We start from the raw sequence: 22279 nt of genomic DNA, 5'->3' as shown, positions 1-22279 counted from the left end.
CATATATCTATAAGTGGATGCCCTTATCATATGTTATTTATTAAATTGTTTTCAATATGTATAAAGCAATTTTTGAAATACTCACCTAATGTTATAAGAAGAATATTTTGTTTGTTTGTATTCCCTTATATCTGAATTTACTTAATTATTTTACCATAAGAGACCTACATTATCCTGGATTAGTAAAGGCTATATTTTATTTAAAACGCTACTGCAGATGAAACCGCAGAGCTGAACTAGTCATTTACAAATACAATAAAATATTGTAATGAATGACTCGGTTAGAGAAGTTTATGGTAGTAGTCTGTGGGATTATGCAAATAAGCAAATACAGTGGATATTTCTAGAATTTCCATAAAATCTAGAACAGGATTAAGTAGTAAATTGATAATCTTAATATGTCTCGTAATCAATATAAAATATTATCATGACCACATGAATTATAGGACAAAATAAACTAAACTTGATCACACTGTGATTTGATTGACAACTGATGGAATCACACAATTGATTGACAACAAAAATAAAATAGAGGAGCTTTTCTCAAAATAGCAAATATCAAATTGCATTATACATAAATAAATAAATACATACTATTATTATAAATGCAATATAGGTTCATATATGTAGGTATATAAATAGATTAGCAAAACTGTTTGCAATGATTAGCTGATATCTGTGCATTATGTAATAATTTGTTTCGCAATAGCTGTACATTGATAATGACAACATATTCAAAATAATAAATATACTGATATTCCCGATCTGATATTCGAACAGGACCCGAAATTAATGAAACATCAAAATCATTAGCTACTGTGGAAAACCAAAAAATGGTCACGATAATGAGAGTACCTGGTATACTACCTACAACAAGCATATCCATTGTTACTTAATAACAGCAGAATTAAGCGCTGCCATGTTCTAGTTTGGAGGGTGTGGCAAGATATACTTGTCTGAGATGTTCCTTAGTACTTCCTTAGCAAAGCATGTGGCCGACCTCAGGTAAGAGTCAAATTCAAATATCATTTGAGGTTGATTACAGATGTCCATGGGTGGCAATATCCGCCTACAAACAAACAGATGAAATTGGGGGGATAATTGGCAGACTAGTATAATGTTTATTTACAACTAAGAGCCGATTTCACCAACACTTAATTTATACTAGAGTAGCTATCCCGGTATAACTTGACTCTGTCAATTTATTCCATGGTTAACTTCAATTTCGTTTCACCACGTTAGTCTAAGGATATCTAATTCTCGCATAGTTACTCTGTGACATTGAATGAATGAATTGAACAAATCCGTAATGCATCCAAGAAAAATAGACAGATTGACGTATACTTGGACAATAGCACTGCATATTCTTACATTTGTTCGGATAATACGTTATCTTGACAGTTTAGTTGACAGTGATCCCGAGCTTTTTGGTTTAGTTTTGTTGTATTTAGATTTTTTTAATTTTGCGTAAACAAATCTTTATTATTATTTTATATAATTCGTTTATTATATTTATTTTCTCTTATAAACGAAATCTTAACACGAAATCGTGCTTGTTTGTTGTTGTGCGGTTTTGTTTAATAGTAAGTACTTTTTAAAGTACTATTAAACAAAACCGATTTTCCGTCTCTAGACGACGTGCCATTATTAAGGTTTTAATCAATGATATAAGTAATAAGTACAAGTTGTACAACATACAATACAGTGACAGAAAAATGACACTACTAGTCTAAGAATAGTAGGTTATAAGGCCGAAATCGGCGGTATACGACTTTACTCCAATATAGAAATTTTGTCCCTAGGATAAATGTTGGTGAAACGTAAAATAGGCTTACTCGCGAGTAACTAACGACTTATTCTGGGAATAAGATTTATGCGACGTTGGTGCCATCGACCCTAATTGAAATTTTATTTTTATAAGAAAATCAAATTACATATGTCCGCACCCTAAATCATCCCAAAAAAACAGGTGTAATATTATGCATGTGAATATGTTAACTGAATTCGAATTGGCCTATGCTTTATGAATACGTTGCTCTTTATTCAACTGTCGGCCATTTGAATTTCTAAATTGTCATGACCCACTTTTTGCTAAGGGGTAATACTTTTCTTTGTTCTATACGACAATAGTGTATTAAGCGACAGGTTTGAAATATATAAAGTTGATTGATTTGATTGATTGATTTAAAGTTTTCAATTATATAGTGAAAGTTAACTAATTAATTGCAGTAGATGCCTGAAAACCAAAAGTTGTCTCAAAGTAAAGTTGACATAAGTTTAGTAACTGTTTAAAGGTAATAAATCTGCAAATGAAATTTAGTAACTTATTTAGTTTTTTTATAAAAATCTCCAACACAAGCACAGGGTCCTATTGAGAAAAACAGTCCATAGGGATTAAATTTCTAGAAAACAGACATACATTTAAACTTTACTACATGCAGTAACATAAACATATATAAAAATTATTTTGAGACGCCTTATAGCATTAAATGAAGTTGGTCCCAATGTTACTAATTAATCAAATTATAATATTTGGAATTGACAATTACGGCAATTGCACTTTTGCACAAGGCTACCTAGATATTTAAAGAAAGTTAAGAGTTATAATAGTCTCTCTGTTCAAGGTCAACAATTGTAAGCGGGACGAACTCGAAATTTAAGGTTCTCCACTAAAATAATAATGTAGTATTACTTCCAATAATACCATAGGCTCATATTATAACCAGTAGAATAGTAGAGTAGAGTAGTAGAATTTTATCCTAGACCATTTTTATAGAAGTATAAAATAAAATTTTTGTAGGAGACAACCCTACGGGTAGGTAAAGTTATACTAATTTAATGTATTACTGAGAGTTCCTAGAAGGTAACTAATACCAATTGTTGTTTAAAGTATAGCATGAAGAGGACACATTGAAAGGTTTCCAATAAGATCCCAATGAAGCTTGTGTGTAATGACAGGGACATTTGTCAATGACGGACATACATTATGTAGAAAGCATATTCATAGCTTTCCGGTTTATATTGGCAAATTAAAATTATGTATATGCCATACAACACAATCATATGTAGGACACATATTCTACGAAAGTATGCTGATAATTCTTTGTCAATTCTAAATTTCCAATGTTATACTTATTATTACCAAATGATGAAAAGACCAAGCCTACTTCCAAAAAAAAGTTATTTGTACCAAAATTTACTTCATCGATCAATGTGCATTTTGCATATAGTACATATACATAACTATACATTAAATAAGTTGGCAAATCCAGTACACATATACAGCATTTTATATGTATTAGATTCAAGACACCAAATAAGTCTGTCTTGTCAGCCTCTAAATCAGAAGAACTCAAACATTGCTGGTATAGAACAGAAGTAGTCATAGAGGTGTTGTCAACTTTGTTATAAGCTTATAAGGTATGTGACAACGTAGCTCAGACTACATAACACAGATAATAGGAAGACATAGTCTGCTTATGTAAAGCTGTCATATTAAAAGCATATTGAACCTGAATGAGCAGTGAATACCTCATACCATTCCAGGATATCATGAAGTAATGATTTGCAATTGACAATACGGCCTCTTACTGATACTTTCCAATAGAGCGCTCAGCCCAGGTGAAGACTCCAGACTTCTTTCTTGTAATGAATATATTTCAGACTTCAGGATGTATTGAAGGATGTTTTCATTATCCATAATTGAAGCCACTGAGTCCACTGTTGCCAGGATGTGTAGAGATACAATCAGACTGCTTGTCACTGTCAACTTCTTTGTCTAACAACCTTCTGGGTCATGTCAAAAATTGTGCCGAATCCTTTGTCTTGATTGGTGTCAAGTACCACACGAGCATCACACTACAAATTACACAAATCACTTTCACCACAACACTGCAGCAGCCCCGCCGGCCGCCGCCGCCGCGGGCCCCGCGCGCCGAGAACAAAGGAACGCAACGACACCGAGGTTATCTCGAACAGCTGATAAAGCCGGGACCGATCGCGACCAGCTCTGGGAAGGTGGGAAGGAGACGCGGCGCGTCAGGTGGTAATGTGATTAGCGAGGTCAGTGGGTAACAATGGGAGCGCTCCCGGGGCGGCCACTGACCTGCCATGGTGGGTGCTCCGGGGCGGGGGCCGGCTGGCGCTCCGTCGCTCCGCCCTCGCCGCGGCTCCGGCCGCCGGCCCGCCCGACGACGGGAGGTCTCTCGCGAAAAAATCGATAGGTCGTCGACCTCCACCGGCCGTCCCGCCGCCCCGGGCGGGCCGTCCGCCGCCGCCCGTCGCCGCGCGCTCGCCCGCGCGAGGAACCCGCCGAGGCCTCAATACCGGAGATGCGACAGACCCGAATTCGCCATTTTGAAACGGGAACAATGAAATATTTACTTTTAGACGTTCCGACGGCCGAGTCCGTCGTCCGCGATTCTTATCGGAAGCGGCGCGAGGCGAGAGGCGTCTCGGACGCTACGCCGCTGTAAATAAATACGTACTCTGACTAGAAATTCCCTCGTCACCGCTGCCGATATCCGACATCTCAATCCACACCGAATTCTACAGGCAATCCACCGATCTTTTCGGAACCTCTCGGACAACTCAAATTGTCTATGATTTCAAAGCTATCAAAGTTACATTGTCTATGGTGACCTGTGTGCTGTCATTCTTATCGCAAAAATTAATTATTTTCGTAGATTATAAAAATTATATAAACTATTTTTTTTATATAATTTTTTCTTGAATAATATTTTATTTAAATATATATTTTTAGAAATAATAATAACAATTTTGTAATTATTGTAAATGTTGACATTGTGAAAATTCGTAATAAATCATGAAGTTTGGAATATCTCAATAAGATCTTATTTTGAAAATGTTTCGTCAGGCTAATAACGTTATACAAGTTAGATTAAACACTTTTATATGATTCTTTATTATTATGTAAATAGTTACAGCATTTTTATTTCCGCTTCGTTAAGTGTCACTTTATTCTATAGATTATAGAACATCTATCGTAAGGCTTAAGAATGAGCTAGACTTCTATTGAATTATAGTGTTGAAGAAAAACGCACTCTTGATATTATTCACACTAAATTGGTGTCACAATCGATTATGTTACCTATTTGTCGGATTCTGGGTATATACCTATTTATAGTTTCATGGAACACAAAAAAATATATATTATCTGTCCACTTATTGAGTACCAGAATTCCCGCCAAAATTTCAAATACCAGTTTTACACCATTGCAAAATGGTGACTGGGCAGTTTGCACATTGAAAAAAGAAGATATTTTTGAGAAATTGTCTGATTTATGTATCTTTAAATACTGCCAATTTTTGAATAACATTATTCAGTAGTAGTGATAAAGTCACATTACTCTATACAATGGTAAGTACAATGGGTAAGTATCTATGTTTTTATACAAATTGGAAAATAGCATCAACAGTAATTGATTTTATTTGAACGCCATGATAAAGTCAAATTTAATCAATATTAATTCTGAATGGAGGTCAGTGTACGATTGCGTTCTGTGCTTAATTTCACTAATTATTGATTAAACGAACTTACCTTAAGTGAAGTTCTATCATAATTATACGAGGGTTTTGTACGAATATATTAGATCACATGTAGTACACACATCGGTGTCGCCACTATAGTTGAGAATTATTATTATTTTTTTTTTTTTTGTCTACCCTCTATCACCGCACATCGCTCTGTCTTCATTTAGTTTAGAGCATCTGACCTATCATGTTGATATTTTTTATTTTTATTGGGAGATTTTGGGGAGGGTGGGTTCTAATATATTCGTACAAAACCCTCGTATAATTATGATAGAACTTCACTTAAGGTAAGTTCGTTTAATCAATAATTATAATCGGGTTTTGTACTTCTATATTAGATCACATGTAGATGTTGAGAGCATGTTGAAAAAAATATCAACATCGGTAACTCATATTTTACATTTTTATTTATTAAAGAATCAATAGTGTTTTATACAAAATTATAATTTTGTACATAGGTACAGGATTATTAATCTAATGTCAGTGGTTCTACTGACTATAAATCATATACTTGTTATTAATTAGATGATTAATTACCCACATACACATTTGATAGAATACTTCTGGCAAAAACATCATCTTGATTAACTATCTCTGATATGTTTCTATTATAAAATTTGCCAAAGGTTTTATAATTATTCCAGCCTGCTGTTTTTCTGATAAGGTCTAGATTTACACCTATTTTATGCGCCTTTGAAGTAGAAGCATGTCTTGTACTATGTGCCGTGAAAATATTTACATCAATTCCACAAGTACATAAGGTGGATTTAATCCAACGACTTATAGTCTGCGAACCTACAGATTTATATGGTTTTTTAAAACTTATAAATAGTATGTCGCTTTTACGTAAATCTTTTGTTATATTTAGATAGCAGATCAAAGTATTTACGGGACATATTTCTGGTTTTTCTAAAAAATAAGGCAAAATGAGTTCAGGCTGTATAAAACCAGGACGAGAAGTTTTTAACAAATCTGGAATTTTAATTCTAATTTCACTTGTAAATAGATCAATGTTGCTAATATTTATCTTGGAAAGTGTCTGCACTCTATGGGCAGTGGTTAAGGCTAGTAATGTGGCTAGCTTTTTTGATATATTTTCTAGATCTAGTGACTCATTAGGGTACCAAGTAGCTAAGGAGTTCAAAACTATGGAGACGTCCCAAGTACAATTGTACTTAGGTTGAGGAGGACGAAGTCTAAAGATACCTTTGAAGAAACGTTTTATACAATCGTCGTCACTTATATTTTTACCAAGAATCAATGAGAGTGCTGATCTGCAGCTGTTTAGAGTGCCATATTGTGCACCTGATTCAAACAATTCTGTTAAGAATTTTATGGCGGTAGAGGCTGAGTTTTCATATAAATTTATATTATTATTGTTGCAAAACAAAAACCATTTTTTAAAACAAGTATCGTATTGTTTTAGAGAACTATTCGAAAGCGAAGCTAACATAATATCTATTGATGTTAACGGAACGTTTCTTCTCAGTAGTGACGAGCTGATAATATTCCGGCAACCAGGGTAATTTTCTGATGTATGTTTCGGTTGCTGGAATGAGAAATAATAAGGTTTTTTGATGGCTGAAAAAGTAATGGCTCTGATATTAGTAGACTCCTAAATAATGGGTACCACGGCTGCGTGGGCCATAGGGGCACCACCATAATGCCTTTTGCATTGTCATCAATAATCTTTCGTAAGGCTTTTAGAATTATGGCAAATGGGGGGAAGCTATAAAAATAAAAGGTAGACCACGAGATTGTGAATGCGTCTATAACGTATGCATCGGGATCTCTGTGCCAAGATATGTACTTTGGACATTTTTTATTTATCCTACTCGCGAATAAATCTATATCAGGAACCCCAAATTGGCTCACAATTTTTTGGTATGCCTGATTTGACAGTTCCCATTCAATGTCTGGATGAATACGTCGCGATTCTGCGTCTGCAATGACATTGTCGCTTGAACTTATATATGACGCAGTTACCATTATATTTCGTACTTCACACCATTGCCACAATTCCCGGGTGATGTTAGTAAGATGGGGAAATTGAATGCCACCCATACGATTTACATACGAAATAGCCGTGGTATTGTCTATTCTCAAAAGAATCTGACAGTCCTGAGAAGATTTAGCAAATATTTTTAATCCAAAAAAGGCGGCAAGAATTTCTAAATAATTAATATGGTGTGACCGCTCGCCATGTGTCCACATACCGCTTGCCCGCTCTTCCCCACAGGCTCTCCAATCTAAACTTGTTTTGTTTGATTGTACATACAGGATTACACATAGCGTGCGCCCACCAGTCGAGATCGGGTAGTATGGATGACGATATAGTCATATACTTGTCATAGTTGTCGTCATTAAGTAAATTTAAGTATTTGCACCGTTCCAGTTCTTTTGTGTAAAGCCAACCATATTCCACGGCTGGACAGACAGAAGTTAGTAAGCCTGCTAAGCGAGCCAACTCTCTAACTTTACAACGTTTAATATAGCGAAACTTGTCAACCTCGGTAATTATTTTCATGATTTTTTCTTCAGGTAAGGTTACGTGAAGATGTTGAGTATCAATAATAAATCCCAGAAACTGACATCTTGTGCTGGGGATCAATTTACTTTTATCAGTATTAATAATAAAGCCTAGAGCCTGAAGGAGATTAGTAGTCTCGGCTATGTTATCTAGGCATGATTCGAACGATTTTGAAATCAATAAGGTATCATCTAAGTAAATTGTTGACAAGTTTCCACAAGCCCGTAGCAAGCTGACGACAGGTTTCATTATTTTTGTGAAAACAGAGGGTGCTGTATTTAAGCCGAATGGTAAAACATTAAATTCATACAAATTTCCGGAAAATTTAAAGCGAAGGTATTTTTTGGAGTCATTATGTATAGGAATTAAGTAATATGCATCTTTTAGATCAATTGTACTCATGTAGCAATCTCTTGAAATAAGCTTTAAAGCTGTACGTAGGTCCTCGAGTTTAAAGTGTTTTGTGTCTATAAACATGTTGAGTTTTTTCAAATTTAATATGAATCTTGATTTACCATTCGGTTTTTTAACTAAAAATATAGGCGATAGAAATTGACCCTCACAAGGCAGACATTTCGATATAGCCCCTATATTTAAAAGTTCATTAATTGAACTCTCAAACTGACATGTTTCGGTGCTCGAATAACGTTTGTCTATGGGGCTCATAGACTGACTTACATCTCGGCAAAAAGTGATTTGGTACCCTTTAATCCATGATAAAATATTTTTATCGTGAGTTATAAGTGACCATTGCTTATGGAAGTGAGATAATCTACCCGCATATTTTACCGTATCTAGCGGCGGCGGCTGCGAGTCGGTGCTGGATGCGACGATTGTCTGGAGGAGTTCTCGTGGCGATTCCTGTTGGCCGGCTCCTTTGTCCTCTGGTTCCCCTTCTGCCTGCCCTGATTTGGGGGAGGAGCTCTCCAGTTTTTTGTTGCCTTTGAAGGTTTTTTGGGAAGGGTTTTTGTGGTACTAACCTTCATGTCAGCACTTGATCTAGAAATAGCCTTCGCAGCTTTAAGCGTGTCCGACAATCCTTCACTAAAAAGTAGTTTATCTATTTTAGTAGCTTGGAGTTGATCCTTTATATCCTTCTTTATGTTATTTAATACAAAATTCCTACGCGTTACGGAATCTGAATATTGTATGTCGCATAGTAACTTACAAGCATTCATTAATGATTGTATTAACGCTGTGTTATTTGGTTCGGTCATAAGCGTAGTTACTGTTTCCGCTAAGCAGGAAACAACACAGGACAGCTGTTTCTGCTTTTGTTCAATTGCCTTGTCTCTTTTATAGATAGATTCCGATATCGCTGCCTTAACTTCTGGGTTGAGGGCTGGAGCATCTACAAGAGGACAGTTTGCCGGCGGCAAGTATTTTTCTAAAAGTTCTTTGCGGACTTCCTTCGTTAGCCCTGTTGTGACTAAATGTTGCAGGCGAACTGCAAGGTCGGGTTGTATATTAGGTCCAAATAATTTATGTTGAGATGGGTCATCTCCTAATATTTTTAGAAGGTCCTCATTTAACTGTGTCGCTGGCAAGCAATCGGCGGTGTTTACTGTTGATGGCATGTCAGCATTAACGCATGTTGAAGGCTGAGGCTCTGCGGCGGCGCTGCTGGTCGGCGCGGGCGCAGGCCCGGCAGCTGCGCTTGTAGACGGCACGGGGTCAACAGGTGCGCTGGTGCATGGCATTGACGCGGTGCCCTCGCTTACGCGAATTGGTGCGTCTGGGATGATAAAGTTAAGCATAAGTATGCTCATGCTCGTCTAATAATAAAGTGGTAACCCCTAAAGTTACCCGCAATATTATTCTTCTAGGAACGATTTTTTATGAAAACTGCTACTCTTAAGTTGCACACACTAGGTAATATTCGTTTAATAATAAAGTGATAACCCCTAAGGCTACCCGCAATATTATTCTTCAACGAACATTGTTTTATATTAAAAAAAACCGCATCACTAAAGTTGCATACACTAGATATTTGGTTAATATTCGTTTAATAATAAAGTGATAACCCCTAAGGTTACCCGCAGTATTATTCTTCAACGAACAATGTTTTATGAAAAAAATCCACAACTCTAAAGTTGCATACACTAGGTAATTAGTTAATATTCGTTTAATAATAAAGTGATAACCCCTAAGGTTACCCGCAGTATTATTCTTCAACGAAAAAGTATTATGTGACAAGCACAAAACTAACCTTCGATGCATAACGCATCCCGCGGCGTCGGCGAGGGCGGCGGCCGTGACCTTCTTCGAGGTGAAAACGATCTTGAAGAACTCCTAGAACTTCCCGAACTCGATGAGGTTGATGATGAAAGTGACCCTGATGAAGGTGATGGAGTCCGTTGTCGATTTCTATGTCGTGCGCGCATTAACCGTTTATTTAGTCTTTTAACTTTCTTTGCGATATATTCGTAATCGTCCGCATTTGAACGCGTTCGCTTACCCATTTTTGCAAAAAAATAACTAAATAATGCGCGGCACTGTGCGAAGTGGCGGAGCACTGAAGCGTGAATGAAGACAGAGCGATGTGCGGTGATAGAGGGTAGACAAAAAAAAAAAATAATAATAATTCTCAACTATAGTGGCGACACCGATGTGTGTACTACATGTGATCTAATATAGAAGTACAAAACCCGATTATAATCAAGGAAATAGTGGAGTCGAGATGTGACGTAACGTGACCAGACGTGACATGATGTATCGTGCGTGACAGGACGTAACGGAACAGGACTAGGCGATTTAGGGCAAGGGATTTCTTGGACCGAGATAAAAAAAATCATGTTTTATTACATTTTAATATTATTAAATTAACTATTCCAATTAAGCTCCTCCAGCTTCCGCTCTAGTAGCGGTCTCCTGCATAGACACTGTGATGTATGTACAGGCCTGTGTATCAATAGAATAAAATAAAATATCTTAAAATTTCAATCAGCTACAGATAGGATGTCACGCAGTGGTTAATGAGCCACAGCTGTTGACGATGATGATGACAACAATGTTGGCAGGCTGTTATTGTTTAATCAAAAATGCGTATTTTTGCCTTTTTTACCAGTATTTTTTACCAATTACAACATTTTTGTCATATTAACCATCATAACAAACAAAAATGTAGTTCATGAAGCCATTAATTTACCTATACTCCAGCCAAATTGGAAGAAGAATGTTTACCAACAATCGTCGCTTAGCAACCGATAACGGGCATATAACAATAACCTTTTTTCATTAGCACAATTTATTAATGTATAATATTATGTAAAATAAAATAAAATTTCCGTTATTTTCTATCCTATTCTATACACTATACCTAATGTCTGGTTTGAATTAAATATTGTGAATAAATATTTGACCTTGAGTTTAATTAGATTTCGAGAATAATCTCGCAAGATATATTTTAAATCAGCATTTAAATGCGTATTAAGTGAATTTATACAATTTTCTTAGATATTATGCTGTGTGATATTCTATTTTAATCAGAATGAATAAAATAATGTAATTTAGAGTAATGGTAGTTTAATATCCTCCATGGCAATATGTACACGTCTCGTATTTGGACTCTAAGAGAATAAATAGACTGTAAGTTAGTAAATACTCTACTCCCAGAGTAGATTGGAAAATAAAATTGAAATTGGTTTAGTAGTAACTAAAAATAAAAATAAAAACTTGGAGTTTTGTACATATTTATTTAGCTATTATTACATGTATGAACGGGTTAAAATGATTAAATTAAATAGCACAAATTACAAGTATGTAATACATCATGTAAAAATACAAATCCTTAAGGTTTTTTGGCCGCCCATTATAGATTTTGAATAAGACTCCTGAAGAAATTTCGAAGGTTAGTCCAGTTAGTACTTTTATATATAAAGAGAATGCAGATATTAGTAAACTCCAGATTGTAATTATTATAGTTTGTAAGTCTTGTTCAAAATTACAGACATGTTGTTATTATTTATCAAATTTACGTCAAACGGGAATTACATCAAACGGGAAAGAATACCATCATAAATAAATTATTCATCTTCTTCATCACTGGCAGAACTTGATGGACTTGTTGAACTGTCTGTCACTCGAATAATAAAATTGTCAATTACATTATCTGAAATGCCGTCAAGTTCTGCCATTTTCTTTTCCTCTTTAATTACATGATTGACACATTGTTGCCATGCCGCAGAAGTTATAGATTTAATTGCTTCACTTAATATTTTTTTTAAATCAATTATTTTAAATGTTTTGTTTTTTTCTGCGACATGGCCTTTTACTTGGCCCCATATCAACTCGATAGGATTTAATTCGCAATGGTACGGTGGTAATCTTAATACCTCAATGTTGTGCTGCTTCGCCATTGTATCGCATACAAATGCTGAGTATTTTTCCCGTTCAGGTGTTACCAAGTCGATAAGCTGTGCTTTTATCATCTCTGCTTGGAACGAGATACCTTTTTCTGTTAGCCAACTTTGTATGTCTTTTTTTAACCAATTCATAGAAGGAACTCGTTCCAAGCGTCGAGAATGATATGGGGCATTGTCCATTACAATTATGGAGTTTGGTTCTAATTTTTCCAGAGTTCTAGAGAACCACTCTTCAAACACCTTCGAGTTCATCTCTCTATGATAGTCGCCTTCACCTTTTTTACTTTCGAAAATTAAGTCTGCATTTTCCACAAATCCATCCTCATTACCTATAAAAAAATGATAAATATTAAAATGTGAAAAGTACATGTAGCAGTCTAGTGATCATATATTGACTATATGGCATAGAAACTATACTTTTACGTTAACCTGATTAGCTATGCATGAGTTTATTTTTTTACAAAACTTTTTTCAATTCCATGATAACACACATCTAAAATTATGTGATCTTAAGCTAACAATATTAGGATGATAACATACCAATGTGTACAACTATCAAGCGCTTCCCTTTTCCCGATGGAGCTTTCAAGCCAGTTGAGAGTCCCTCCTGATAGGCTTGTCGAGCAGACACAATGGAAAGGTCTTGCCATATTTTACTTTTTGTATGTCCTGAAACCAAATAATATATTATTGCTTTAAATTATTTTAATATAAATAATTTTATACAAAGTGTGTGCCAAAGATGTGATAAAATATTAATTATGACATTTAAATTCTACTTATTAATAATAATTTATATGGTTACTGTTTAAATAAAGATCAATAAGTATACAGAAATGATTGATTCTATATAAAAAATAAGTTAAAATTGTTTATGTACCTTCGTTAACCCAAGTCTCATCCAAATAATAAATTTTGCGTCTTTGTTCTCTCATCCTTAACATTTTTTGAAGATAATAGAAGCGCCATCGCACAATTTCTTCCTTTTCAATGAGAACACTTCGTCTCGACCGTTTCAAATATTTAATCTTTAGTTTATTAAAACTTTTTGAAAGGTAGTTCTTTTAAAGCTTGGTAAGCTGTCGTCCTCGTTCACTAAATTTAAAACTTTTTCAATTGTTGGTGGATCGTTATCAAAGAATAACATGTGCACCTTCCTACGAATTCCACTCAAGGTCATATCGTCCAATTTGTCCATTATTGTCCCCTTTTTAGGAGCTGGAGTCGGTGACGAAACTCGTTTATGAGTTCGATATTCTTTTATTATTCGGTACACAGTACTCAAATGTACGCCGGCAGTTTCTGCAGTTTTTTTGCGACATCTTTACTGTATATAAAACTATCTTTTGGCCACATTTCTTCGATAGTTTTATAAATGTTACATATAACTGTTTTCTCCGAGGAACTGAGTGAACACCTCGCTCGTTTCTTCTTTGGAGAAGAAAACTTCTGCAGGCCACTCGGACCCGGTTGGGAATCACTCATTATAACAAGAACAACAAAACAAACAAAACGAAACAAAAAAAAACTCAACAAAATAACAGAACAACACTATAACAGGAATATTTAACAAACAAATAACAATGGATAACAGAGATATTAACACGCACAGTACTCGTAATCGTAAGCAGCCATGTTGTAAACATCATTGTAACACGACCAAATTCGGAGAGTGCGTTTCGTTATAGCTAAGGAGTCAATGTAAACAAAATGTTTTTTTTTGTATTTGTAACAATGAACTATTATTATAAAGTTATATTTAAAATATTATACATTAGTATAAATAAAATTATTTTCAAATAATAATTTAATCATATACTACGAAAATAGTGGATAAATTAAAATGTCAGCTTACACTTCAAAAAATATTATTTGCTACTTTAAATAAAACGAAACGCAATTGTGTTTTTTAAATAGTCGGATTATAAAGCAATTATTATGCAGCTAATTTAAAATGAAGCAGTAAAAGTGGGGTTGTAAAGAAATTTACGTACTCTTTTTTTTTGATGGACTGTTTCGATTTTTCAAAATCGTAACCAAAAGTTCTTATTACCTGGCATACGCTTATTTACAGGGTTTTCACTTACTTACTGATAAGGATATTTTATTCATCTTTGTCTATACGCAACAATATGAAAGTTGTGAGAGTACTTTGCATGTAATAAGGTATAGAAATAATGGATACAATTTAATTGTGAAGTTTTTTGTTGAATTAAAAATGAAAACAAGGATAATAGTAATTTTTACAGTACCAAAATTTTGATGACCCTAATATCGGTTTGTTTACATGAATTCTCTTCGCATCGTGGCGGAGGTATAGGTCAGGCTTCTGAAAATTGAAGTAATTTATGTTTTTTTAGTTACTTTAGTGTCAATATGGCATATTTTGAGATTCTTGGTTTATATTTAGAGGTAAATAATCGTATAGATAATAAGTAAACAGGGTCAGTTGAGGGCATGCGGGAAGTAGAATAAAACATCACTTTAATATTACAAATGACTATAATTTTGTCACAATTTTTCCATACAATGTTAATAACTTTTTACCTTATTCCTATTTTTATAATACATTACTTAAATATTATTAATGTTGTATTTCATTATTTTAAAATCTTCCTGTTTAATTTCTAATTACATCCACGGAGTCAGTTTCAGATGAGACATTCAATACTTTATATTCAAATAAAAAATCACAAAGAACCATACAAAGTTAAAAGAAACTTTTGAAAAACCTCGAGTACTTTATTATATTACACTAAAATGTAATTCGATTAGATCTTATAATATACTAAAATATTTCTTGCTTAGTTCGCTACGAGAAGTATCGTTAAAAACTGTACAAACATATCGACTGTGTTACCGCTAGCGTAAATATTATATCATAAACGGACACGAACCGATCCTCAGGCGAGAACTTGCGACATCGCTCAACAGTGACAACAGTGTACGTACTATATAATTAATTAATTAATAATAGAGATAAAGGTATCGATAAGTTGTACTTTATAACGCGCATCGCGAGACGCGGCGGGCGGCTACGGGTGACGCTAAAATAATTGACTAATTCCAATAAAATGTAAAACAGTAGGTAAGCTCAAACTTAACGCTATCTACATCTCGACCGGCGGCCGTGATATGTGCGCCGCCGCCGCGCCCGCGAGAGAAACAAGCACCGTGGTCCATGCGGCCGCCCTTGGCCGACTGACCATGCATGCACCATTCATAACAACATCTGGATCTGCCACTGTTCTATCGCAGCGCCCCAGCATGCTCACGGTGACTAGCCGACGCGATCCTCCAATACACGATTGGCATTAGTCTTGTCGTGTCTTGTCGCACGAGCATGCTAGATTTGCAAGCGATAGCTTGAGAGCTGTGTACACCAGAATCGACTAAACTGTCGCCATTTTAACACTTCGTAATCAAACTGATTTAAGTAGTTACTCAATATTATTTATTCTAATGTAACGGTAAGTAATATGGAACTAAAGTATTTTCGTTGTAGTACAGTTTAGCCAGCCAAGGCGAGGAATCTCGGACGAGATAACTGTGAACAACAAGCGAGTACAAAATACAATAATAATTATAATAATTAATTAAGTATCAATAAAATTGAGCTAGATTCGAACTCCGTCACCTGTCAGAACTCTGTCGGTCACCACCGAACGCTATCACCACGTATCCAGTCACCGATATGGGGTAACTCCTAAGTTATCAACCTCGACACTTTGAGACCACAAATAGACCGTCCTCCAGTACAATAATTTTCCAGCGATTCGATTCTGACACGTCACACGTAACGTCGAATAGGTACAGACTTCCGAGGCAGACATCGTGAGTTTTATTGCTTCATTTAATTCGAGACCGCTCCGGAGCGCCCGCGTCGGCGCGTTTTGGCACGACACGCCCTGCGACACGACGCCGCACCGGCCCGCGCGCGGCGGCGGCGGGCGGGAGCGACGAGCGACAATAATTCACAACCAAGAGCGTCGCCCCGCCGCCGCCGGACGCCCGCGGCGGAGCCCGGCGTCGCCGCCGACGGGCCAATCGCCGGCTCCCGCGACGCACTCGGGCGACACCGGTGTCGCGGCCGACCACGATGTCATCCGCGCTCGGGCCCGGCTCGCTGCGGGAGCTGGCGATCGGACGGCGACGGCGCACGCGAGAAACCCGCAGCCCCGGCCGTCCGCCCGCCCCGGGGCCCCGGGGCTCCCGTGCGCCGCGACGTCGATGTTCATTTACTTATCTATTAAGTATCGACGATCGCCGGGGGACATTGGGCGACGAACCGGGGAATCCCAGAGAAATGAAGTCCGTAACGACCGTCCTAAGTATTAATCGTTAGGGATAAATTTTAAATTTTCATAATATTGCCACGAGTCAGAATGAATTTTACAAAAATATACATACTGTACAAGTAGTCTAGCGACCCGATGCGTGCACCGGTCGACTCGACGAACGCACTCGTACACGAGTGCACCCTAAAACTAACTCGTTGATACAGACTTAACCTACGCTACGGGCGGCGCGCGCCACGCGGGGAACTCGAACGGCACTCGGGCGACGCTCGGGCGACACTCGGGTGGGCTCGGGCGGCGCTCGGGTGTCGCTCGGGCAGCCGGCGGCCCGCTCCCCGCACGTCGCGGGGCGCGGTTTTTAAGTACTCCTCTTTCGCGAATCAACCCGGCCCTTAGATCTAGTGAAGAACGACGACCGCGAGCCGTCGAACCAGTAAATGGATGCCATGGATCTGTCGCCCCGCACCGCCTCGAGGCAGCCCTCATATGCCGGTTGGAAGGAAAAAGCTACTATCACTACACTACAGAACGCCGATCTCTCGACGTCCCCATACGGAGATTTTGGGTATTTATTGTGCGAATTGAAACGATTGTAAACAGAAGATGATCCGTTTGATCTCGGGTGCGACGAGGCGGCTGCGGGGAGGCGACGGTCGACACTCGCGCTTAAGTAGTAATTATTGCTTCTAATACTGTCCTATAACGCTTTCCGAACTGGCCTCTATAAACGGTAGAAAACGGATCACAGCTTATACATGTTGGTGTTCACGAGGTCCCTGAGTGTGTGAGGGTGACGTCGTCGTCGGCAATGCGGCGACGACTCACCATCTACACCGATATTTATCTAAAGAGATTGTACGGTACGAACATTATAAACGTGTGCCTTAGAAGTCGGCATGGAGTCACAACTTCGTTAACCTGTTCTAGATAGAGTCATCCACTGCTAGCGTAGATTGACCACTACTTTGCGTACCCTCGTTGCCAACTTCGAGAGCAGAGCTATAACGCGCATGCCGTACGACAACCTGCTCTTGTACGTACACGCCCCTATATCTAATTTTATAAGTAAAAATATATCTACGAGAAAGCAGATGAAAAAGTGAGCATTGAACGAACGGTTTACTGTGATGCATCCTAATCTACTATGTGTATGTCCAAACACCGAACGATTGCGTACAAGACAATTTAAAATATGAAACAATGAAGATAAAATGTAAGTGAATCTACCTATCTAAAAACCGAGGGGAGTCCGAGCCCCCGCGAGCGAGCGACCGCCGCGGACCTGCCGGCTCACACTTCACGTTATAGTACAAAAGCAAAAATATAGAAATACTAGTATAATTGTAGATTTAAATAAAAATATAATATCAAAAAAGCGTAATAAAGCACTCATTATGTACAAAGGCAAAGGTGTGACCGCGAGCCTCGCGCCCGCCGCTGCCGCTGGGCGGAGCCACCGCCATTCATGGACTTGAAACTTTACAAATAATATTGAAATTAATATTCACATGATTCGGATCATGGAATAAGTGTACAAAGATTTGTACGGGGGGCACCTGCAACTGTATGTGCGAAAGTGAAACTATATGAGATTGGCAACATTTGTAACATTGACGTCACACACATCACACAATTTTCAACCGCTCTGCCTCTAATAATAGGTTAATTCTATAATTCAATAATGTTTGCAATACATGTACATTATTATAGACCGGCGAGAGCAGCGCCGTGGGCAGCGGCGGCGGCGGGCGGTAACTAGTGTCACGTCGATAAACAATATCAGTACAGTAACGCGCGGCCGCGGGGAGCGCCCGCGCAAATCAATAATAATAAATATAAAATAATAATTCTTAAGCAATCTTAAATACCCTGTTGATTTTATTTTTTAAAAACTCATCATTTTTGCCCTTCTGAATGATGAAAAATAAATAAGGACGCATTGAAATAGTAGCGATGCGCCCCGCGAGCCTCGGCGGGCCGGCGGGCCGGGCCCGCGGGCCGCGGCCGGCACGGCGAGCTAACATCTACATAACGGTAACATTATTCACAACGAACGGGCTATTAAAACATTCTAAAACTCTTCAAATCATATGAGATTAAAAACAGCGTTAAAACTTTTCCTCGTCGAGCGGTCGAATTACGTATGGGTTAATGTAAGCTTGTGCGTCGACGTCCGGCCCGGGCGGCCACATAGAAACAAAGAGAACCGCGCCACTCCGCGCTCACACAGCACACGAGACATATCACAACACCTCTCACACACCACTCCATATCAAAACTTGCCATCCTCCGCTCCACGCTTAAAACTACATAGTTCGCTAATTACGTATCGAGTCTCTTTATTCCTATGATCGCGGAGCGCGCTTGCCGACGAAGCGCGTGTGCTTGTCTCCAGGCGACGGATCGTCTCACCAGAGGGATTGTCTTAATGAACAAATTTCTAGACGATATTGCCATATTTTTTGCTAATTTAAATGAAGATTGTGATACCTAACTTATTAATGCGATGGTAATGTACAACACAAGCACTTTTTATATGTAGTATTTTCAAATTATTTAGTAGATTTGTTTAATGACTATAAAAAAAAGTTTACTGTCCAAACCATCGGTATGTTATTTTTATTATTTTTTACAGACATCTAACTTAACGTGATCATGCTGTGATAGATGACTTAGTTAGATGTTTTCCGTGGAAAGTTTGTGTAATACTACTCTTTTATATAGAAATGCATAGTAACGTTAAAAAATCCGAGTAAATTCATTGTGCCTTCGGGTTCCGTGGAATAAGACAGATAGTTTTTTTTTTTTATATCATAAGAAATATCTGACAAGAAATTTGTTCTACAACCGAGCCCTCTGGTCACGGTCAGTCGCAAGTGAGACAAGCGCAGGCTGGCGAGAGATGAGTTGAGCACAATCCGACGGCACGTCCAACACTATAATATATAAATTCTTTCGAGTAAACCTATCATTAACGTATATGTCTTTCTTACGTATGTTATTTCGTTTCACCTTATATTTAAGATTTTTTTACTTCGATTGTTTGTGCAAAGAAAATAATTTACCAACGAAACGATTTTTTACAAGATTTTCACTATCGTTCAGGTGTCAATTAACACCGCAGGATTACTCGGCCCACGCGAAAGAACTAATATGCAGACTAATATAATAGGACCCCTAATCCGAAAAAATCCAAAAACTACACTTTAAACGACCCATCGCCTAAAATACCATCAAAAATGGAAATAAAAACTTCAACAACATACAAAAGACTTACAAAAAATACGAGAACTTACTGTGAAGCGAGCGTCTAAACAACGGAACAGTGAACCCTTTCAGCACCCTATGTAAACATTATGCATTAAAACGTTAAATTAAATCTATAGGGTATAACCAGTCACTCGTACAACAAGTAGCCTTACAGTAAGATGGCGCATGATTAATAAAATATAGATTATAATTATTATGTAAAATTATGCTAGTCACTAGCGATCCGAAGCTATGTAACTGATTCGGTAACATTTAGTAAAATGCACGGTGTCCATGGCAACACTGCGCGCTCGCTGACCTCCGACCGTCCGTTTTCATTCAACACTTAAGACGTCGATTTATGTCGCGAGTCAAAAAAAAAAAAATACGCCCTTAAATTCTTAAATTACAGCTACAGCGGACTCGCGAGGGTCAACGACCGCGTCGACAAAATGGCCGCCCAGTTGCGACAGTAAAAATAAGTACATTACAATTATGTATAAAAATGCTTAACTTGAATCGTAAATAGCATGACCACCTCCACGTTACACGTAACTAAAATCTAAATAAAAGTATACATATATCTCATAGGCCGCTCCTGTGACTTAGATAGCCGGCGGCTGGGGGCGGGCCGCGGCCCCGCTTTTTAAATTTGACTAGCCGACACGAATTAGTAAGTGACTAGAACGCGAAACACTTCATTGGCAAGACTTTTATAATCAAAAAATGTGGCACAACCCTTCAAGAACGTTCGCGTTTCGCTCCGAAACAGTAGGAATCGAAAGGTCCCGCCCCAGGCGGCCCACGCACCCCGAGATCACTCCCTGGGGCCCCGCCCCGCCCGGCCGCTGTGATGTGGCGTTAGTCGAGAACCGTGTGATGGACACAAATAAATACATACAATATTTACAAATAAATCCTACAAATTAAGCTCATCAGTTTTGAGAAAGGATTAAATTACATCACCGATCGCGGTACAGTTCGGGCCGGCGACCGGCTCGGCGACCGCCCATCGGAGAACACTTTACGAACATGTCCCAGCCGTCACTTCGATAAAAATTAAGTACACGTTACAAATAAATAAACGAAATCTACTAGTAGTAGTTTTTCCACACACTTCGAGTCCCTCGCGGGTGTAACGGAAAAAATGGAGATTTACGTATTCGAGCGGGCGTCGCGGCGGGAGATTCTGGCGTCGGGGCACTAGCAGAAGCTGCCGAAGCCCACGGAGGGCACGGAGGGCACGGAGGGCACGGGCGGCACGCCGCCGCTGTGCTCGCCGTTCTTGTGCAGGTCGATGAGCGGCGGCGCCGACAGGTAGTGCGCCTGACACACACAACCGATTGCATTACTGTCGACGATATCACACGTTAACTACGTCTGTTTGAACGACGATCAACAAAAACAAGTGTAACAAATATTATTAAATAATAATTATTAAAAAAATAGAAATTCACAGTGTTAATAAAAGTTAGAAAGATTTTGAAGACTATTATTGACAATATATATATTTTTTAAATCACAGAAGTGTCAACCGAATGAAATAATTTGATTGTAAATAGTAATTGAATATGTATAGTTCAATTCATAATTAGGTGTCCAAAATGTAAATAAAAAAGAAAATACGTCAAATAGTAGTTTATTATTTTTGACGATATTAAAGTAATACAACGATAATATAATAATAATCTAAATAAATTAAGATCAATTCACATTTTCCTATATTTATATTAACTCAATTTCGTTCCATAGAGTAAATAGCAATAAAAAACAAGGTTTAGGGTAGAAATTTAAAACGTAAATGGTAACACAATCGTGATCCAAAACATTTTTTTGTGCCACCATTTTTAAGTTTCGTAGCTGATGTTATTCATTTTTGTGATGGTGGTCGATCTCATAGCAGATGTTAAGTTAGTTTAAGTTTCTGTTTCTTGTTAATTTCTTAAGGTTTACAATACCTGTAATCGTATTTTGACAATGATATTTCTCTATTTACATTTTGGACACCTAATTATGAATCAGACTATAGTGTTCGTCCGGCGGCTAATGTGTGTGTGTGTGTGTGTGTGTGTGTGAGGGGGGTGGGGTGTACCTGTTGGTGGTGCGCGGGCGGCGGGCCGGCGTACCCGTTGTAGTAGGGCGCGTTGTAGGGCGCGTAGGTGGGCGGCGCGTAGCCGTACTGCCAGTCCGGCAGGTAGCCCGGCGCCGGCCGCATCAGCTGCGTGCCCCAGCCGCCGCCGTAGCCCACGAACGGGCCGCCGTAGCTGCGACACACAAATGCATTC

General features: G+C 38.0%; 3 protein-coding genes and 1 long non-coding RNA gene across 10 annotated transcripts in view; all 4 read right to left on the bottom strand.

The window, feature by feature from the left end:
• Nucleotides 1–4627, bottom strand: part of Pur-alpha (Purine-rich binding protein-alpha) — a 63044-nt gene extending 58417 nt beyond the window's left edge. Inside the window, exon 1 of one of the 2 annotated variants that reach the window (XM_073089744.1) lies at nucleotides 4488–4627. In XM_073089744.1, the coding sequence (XP_072945845.1) occupies nucleotides 4488–4530 (43 nt within the window). In that variant the 5' untranslated portion in view covers nucleotides 4531–4627. Of the gene's footprint in view, nucleotides 1–3591; nucleotides 4100–4487 lie in introns of those variants that run through there. The other variant, XM_073089743.1, reaches the window with a different exon arrangement.
• A 1315-nt stretch (nucleotides 4628–5942) lies between these two features.
• Nucleotides 5943–9670, bottom strand: LOC140754698 (uncharacterized). Its single transcript, XM_073089745.1, has 2 exons — nucleotides 8873–9670; nucleotides 5943–7102 (listed from the first exon to the last, which is right to left on the bottom strand). The coding sequence occupies exon 2, from the start codon at nucleotides 7004–7006 to the stop codon at nucleotides 6083–6085; it is 924 nt and encodes a 307-aa protein (XP_072945846.1). The 5' UTR covers nucleotides 7007–7102; nucleotides 8873–9670; the 3' UTR covers nucleotides 5943–6082.
• Nucleotides 9671–11758: 2088 nt separating this feature from the next.
• On the bottom strand, nucleotides 11759–14151 carry LOC140754701 (uncharacterized). Its single transcript, XR_012103688.1, has 3 exons — nucleotides 13328–14151; nucleotides 12988–13116; nucleotides 11759–12776 (listed from the first exon to the last, which is right to left on the bottom strand). It is a non-coding gene; the product is annotated as an uncharacterized LOC140754701 (long non-coding RNA).
• Nucleotides 14152–16544: 2393 nt separating this feature from the next.
• Nucleotides 16545–22279, bottom strand: part of LOC140754692 (uncharacterized) — an 86201-nt gene continuing 80466 nt past the window's right edge. For 5 of the 6 annotated variants that reach the window (XM_073089734.1, XM_073089735.1, XM_073089737.1 and 2 more), the window contains exons 18-19: nucleotides 22087–22258; nucleotides 16545–21320 (exon numbers count right to left, since the gene is read on the bottom strand). In XM_073089734.1, coding sequence (XP_072945835.1) covers nucleotides 21198–21320; nucleotides 22087–22258 — 295 coding nt within the window. In that variant the 3' untranslated portion in view covers nucleotides 16545–21197. Of the gene's footprint in view, nucleotides 21346–22086; nucleotides 22259–22279 lie in introns of all 6 variants that reach the window. The other variant, XM_073089738.1, reaches the window with a different exon arrangement.

The sequence above is a fragment of the Epargyreus clarus genome, unplaced genomic scaffold (genome assembly GCF_041222505.1).
Source record: "Epargyreus clarus isolate Ecla_fem2 unplaced genomic scaffold, WU_Ecla_fem_2.2 ptg000031l, whole genome shotgun sequence".
In the NCBI taxonomy this organism is placed as follows: Eukaryota; Metazoa; Arthropoda; class Insecta; order Lepidoptera; family Hesperiidae; genus Epargyreus; species Epargyreus clarus.
The sequence above is the reverse complement of the archived record's forward strand: the minus strand, read 5'-3'. Positions and strand labels throughout refer to the sequence as shown.